At 43.2% G+C, this 5,340-nt stretch overlaps 1 protein-coding gene across 2 annotated transcripts in view; it reads right to left on the reverse strand.

The window, feature by feature from the left end:
• LOC308686537 (folliculin-interacting protein 1-like) overlaps nucleotides 1-4,880 on the reverse strand; it is a gene marked incomplete at its 3' end in the record, with an annotated part of 40,215 nt that extends 35,335 nt beyond the window's left edge. Inside the window, exons 1-2 of one of the 2 annotated variants that reach the window (XM_081394976.1) lie at nucleotides 4,662-4,880; nucleotides 484-613 (exon numbers count right to left, since the gene is read on the reverse strand). In XM_081394976.1, the coding sequence (XP_081251102.1) occupies nucleotides 484-613; nucleotides 4,662-4,699 (168 nt within the window). In that variant the 5' untranslated portion in view covers nucleotides 4,700-4,880. The remainder of the gene's footprint in view (nucleotides 1-483; nucleotides 614-4,661) is intronic. The other variant, XM_081394975.1, reaches the window with a different exon arrangement.
• Between the last annotated feature and the right edge of the window lie 460 nt (nucleotides 4,881-5,340).

Consider the following 5,340-nt stretch of genomic DNA (forward strand, 5'->3'; position numbering starts at 1 on the left):
CATATTCGACCATCGGAATATATAAGATAATTCATGAAATAGTTACCAAGTTTGAGAATATTTTTGAATAAACAAGGAAAAATGAAATAAATGTGATGCACGTGTGGCCGTAAACTGGCTCAGAAATAAAGCTTCTGCCATAGTTACTCAAGTGTGTACAGCAGAAGCCTCAGAGTCTCTGACACCGTGTCCTAACTACACGTGTTCTGATTGGCTGACTCCGCCCACATGCTGTTCTGATAGCTGACTCCGCCCACACGATGTTCTGATTGGCTGACTCTGCTCACACAGTGTTCTGATTGGCTGACTCCGCCCACATGCTGTTCTGATTGCTGACTCCGCCCACATGCTGTTCTGATTGGCTGACTCCGCCCACATGCTGTTCTGATTGGCTGACTCCGCCCAATGTCGGAGTGAAATCGGTTGTAGTGAAATCGGTTCATCGCTGCATCCCTACACACACACACACACACACACACTCACCGTGACGGGAGCGTCTTCCATGCTTCTCTTCCGGGTGTCGGAGTCGAAGAGGACGTTCCTGCCGCGCCGCTCGCAGTCCTGATACACGATCAGGCGGATCTGACTGGGCTCCAGCTCCGGCGAGGACCAGCTGAGGACACACACACACACACACACACACACGAGTGAGAACCGTAGACTGTATAAAAATATGGACGCAGTGTCCGTGACGTCACCCGTAGTGTTTCTGAAGCGCATTTCTCGCCATCTTGGCAGCGTTACTCCCGGATAAGCGAGAGACGGATTAGCTGAGGTGATGTGACGCTAACAGACAGCAGACAAACGGCTAGTAGTGACATCAGCGGCAATCCACCTGTTACTCAAGTGGCCACACCCTTAATTATGCAGAACTTTAAGGCTTAATATAATTTAAACGGATGAGTTATAAAAATATTCACCCCCCTCACAGTCGTCATGAGGGCAACATTAGCTTTATAGACCAACACCACTTTTTGTACCAGACTGTAAATATATTTGTTTCTGCAGTAAAGTTGGTCTTTTTAACATGGGGGTCTATGGGATTGACTCTCTTTTGGAGCCGGTCTCTAGTGGCCAGTCGATGAACTGCAGTTTAAGTCACTTCAGTGTTCAAGAGAGAGACGGGAGGTTGTGTGGGCCGCAGAGTATCTGCAGGGTTTCTACAATCAAACATAAGGCTTTTCCCACGTTCATCTGTGTTTAGTGTGTAATGTTGATGTTTGATCATGAAGAAGCTCCAGCTCTTCTCTATATCAGTGTCAGTGTTTCTGAACGCCTGAAACGCCTCCATTGTAGTCTTGAGTTTCTTCCGGGAACGAACACATCACAATATTCCTCATTATAATAATTAATGCGCAGAATAAAGGGGTGGGGCCTGGTTGAGTTAGTTAGTAGTGTGTTAAACTGGCGGTTATGGTAAGGGGCGGGACATTTCCCAAACACACTCGAAGCGCTCGACCAATCACAACACACTGCTCCAGCCGACCAATCAGAGCACAGTGTGCTTTTCAGAAGGAGGGGCTTCATAGAGACAGGAAGTAAACAGAGCGTTACTGACAGACTGGGAAGAGACACGGAAAACATGGACGAATCCTTGAAATATAGTAAAAAAAAAAAACTAATTTATAGTATGGCCTAATGCAGGATGTCATAGAATTATGCACATTTTGGAATAAATCAAATATAGGGCTGCACACTTACACCGAGATATGGACTAGTGTCTGTCTTACACTACACATACTCAAGGATGTCCCACTGTGTGTGTGTGTGTGTGTGTGTGTGTGTGTGTGTGTGTGTGTGTGTGTGTGTGTGTGTGTGTGTGTGTGTGTGTGTGTGTGTGTGTGTGTGTGTGTGTGAGTGTGAGTGTGAGTGTGAGTGAGTGTGAGAGAGTGTGAGAGAGAGAGAGAGAGAGAGAGAGAGAGAGAGAGAGAGAGAGAGAGAGAGAGAGAGTGTGTGTGTGTGTGTGAGTGTGTGAGTGTGTGGGGTTATTTCTGTGCTCTACAGGGCAGGTGAAGAGAGGCTGTTTACTGTCACATTCCCAACGACTGGACTCATACACACATCATCCACTTCATCAGGAGTACAGACAAACAACAGCGTCATTGTGGATGACCTACCGTCCTAAAGACACACACACACTCACACATACACACACACACTCTGGGCTTTTGCTTAAACACTCAATAGCAGCGAGAGTCTTTGAAATTCCTCAAATGAGCCAAGAATAACTTCACTACACGCACGTCTCCCTATCTCTCTCTCACACACACACGCTCTCTCTTACACGTCAGTCACACACACACACACGCACGCACACACACACACACACACGCACACACACACACGTCACTCTCCAACACACACACACTCTCTCTCTCATATATCTCACACACACACTCTCTCACACACACACACACACAACAGCTGAACACAAAGACAACATAACTCACAATCTCAAATTATGAAAACTCAATCACAGATCGTAATCCTCCAGTTGATCTGAAGACTCATGTCTATGCTCTGTCATCAGTGTTAATCGCATCACCAGCTCCTCACACACACACACACACACACACACACACACACAGACGATAACAGCGATCATGAGCACAGAATAACACTTTTAGGCTAAAGCAATCACTCAGTGATGAGCTGTAGATCAGTGATCGGACAATATATTTAACCACAGCTGGTATGTGGCATTTTTGAATTTGAATATTTTTTTATATATATATATATATATATATATATATATATATATATTAAATTAAATTGTAATTATTTAATTATTTTTTAATCATCAGGCGATCGGTCTGTGTGTGTCGGAATCGGGACGTTTATGGTGACAGAGCTGAGGATGCCAGGATTTGAGCTGCCGTTCTCCATCTTCATCAGTTCAATAGTTGTTAAACAAAGGAAGTAATCGGCATGTGGGAAAGTATTACTGACTGTGTTTGCACTTCTATTATTAGCAATAGCAAGACACACTAATACACTAGCAAACACCATCAGCATTCAGCAAATATGCATTTAAACAAGTTTCTGAATATGTAATCAGTTCCCCAAACCTGGCAAACGTTGGCCAATCCAGCAGTGAGATCCTCTGAAGTGTGTATTTGTAGCATTAACACACACACACACACACACACACACGTACTCGGCTGTCACTGGACACGCTTCAAACACACACTTTAAATCCTTTACTTTCAAGTTATTTCAAGTTATGTTCCCACTATGCTGCACTAGTCACGTTACGCTTGCATGATTCACACTCAGGTTTTTAGATCATTCTTTTCACTTTTATTATTAAAGGTGTTCTACGCAATATTACGCATTTAAGCCAAAGCATTTTTTGTCACATCCAGCAAACATCTCCTCACTATCCGCTCGCTGCCTGTCCCCTGAACACACTGAAGACACGCGGTCTCTGTAGACACCACAGGCTACACAAACGGCAGGAAAAACAAACTGGCCCAGCCTGGACCACGAAACCTAACAAACTGTGTTCCAGCCAATCACTGACAAGAATGATTTGGGGGAGGGGGGGGGGGAGGGTGGAGCTAGCCTCCGTTTTGTTTGACAATACTTCAAACGTTAACAAGAAGTGACGTCACCCAACATCGCTTAGAGCAGCTTTAACTGTGCACAACATTACAAGAGGATAACATTCAATCATCAAGAAGTATTTTTATCAAGTTCAAATTATTTTTTTAAAAATACAGTTTTTAAAAAAATACTGAACAAAATATTGCAGCATTATTATTATTATGGGCAGAAATACTCAAATGTGAATTACTTCAGGGTTCATGCAAACATTTGAGAGAAGAATTCAGGCAATTTTAAAGGACTTTATAAAGTGCATCACACTTTTTCCAACGCTTCAAAGCTATAGGCCAAATATTATCCAGTTTTAATGCTATGACCTTATATATGCAATTACATCAGAAGAAATAATTACATTAAGGAAAAATTAAGAGGTATCCCTTACAATATCGACATCACTGTTTTCTCCAGAGCGGCTATATACACATATATATATATATATATATATATAAATATAAATGAACTAAATTAATAACTTTAATCACAGAAATGAACCATCACTGAGCTTACTGAAGCTGGACTGTGACGCTGTTTTCTTCTAGAAACAAACTTTGTTGCATTATTCTCCTGTTATCTCTGTAAAGCTGCTGTGAAACACTCTGTGCTGTAAAAAGCGCTGTATAAATAAAGGTGACAACAATAGGCTACTTTTTAAGGGAAAAGTACTTAAATTACAGTATTACCGGTAATTACTTTGTAATGCACAACACTGCTGGATATCTGCATAATTGTTTAGTACTACTACTATAAATAATATGGTCACACTTTATTTTAAGGTGTCCGTGTCACAGTGTAATTATATATTTAAGTACTGAGCAATATTAAGCAACTACATGCACTTACTATAGGGTACTATGGTAAGCACATGTAACAAGGACACTGTAAAATAAAGTGTTGCCAATAATATTCATCATTATAGTAATAACGACTGCCATTTCCCCCACATTAGACTGTGAAGATAAGGATCTCTGTCCTCATTACAGTGGATTAACTGTTATTTCAGGAGGAGTCCTTAATCTGCTGAGCGTTACACAACACACCCGAGCCGGCGTCAGTACCTGTGCGTCTGTGCGGCCGGACCCGCGCGCGTCCCCATCCTCGCTAGTCCTCCGCACACCGCGCTGATGAGAATAGCGCTGAGCTAAACTCACAGAACATCATGAGTGTGTGAGGCGAGACCCAGGCCGAGCTGGACCTCTCCAGCGAGTGTGTGTGTGTGTGTGTGGAGGTCAGACAGGATCATGTCGTTACGTAAAGAAACCATCCAGACCGTGACGCAGTTCCTGTCCGCTAGCCGCATCTGAACGCATGCATGGGAATGTTTCCAGGCCACATTCCTCTCAGCTCCACCAGAGCCGACGGGACAATAATAGCTGGAGGAGCAGCTGGTCAACACTCACTCAGACTCCAGCACTGGAGACGTCTACACGCTAATGACCCGTTAGTGATCGCATCGGCGGCTCAATCGCACTGAAAGCCTTCATTTAAACACCTTAATCGATCCGAATGATATTTTGATCAGATTTAAAGGGGTGTTTTATTCCTTTTCCAATCCGATCGAGAGAACATGTAAACACTTGATCGGATTAAAAAAACAAAACTGAAAGGACTGCGCATGTGCAATGGCGTAGAAATGGCGTAATGACGTAGAAATGGCGTAATGACGTAGAAATGGCGTAATGACGTAGAAATGGCGTGATGACGTAGAAATGGCGTGATGACGTAGAAATGGCGTGA

This window comes from Scardinius erythrophthalmus (genome assembly GCF_964197995.2).
Source record: "Scardinius erythrophthalmus genome assembly, contig: HAP1_SCAFFOLD_391, whole genome shotgun sequence".
Classification (NCBI taxonomy): domain Eukaryota; kingdom Metazoa; phylum Chordata; class Actinopteri; order Cypriniformes; family Leuciscidae; genus Scardinius; species Scardinius erythrophthalmus.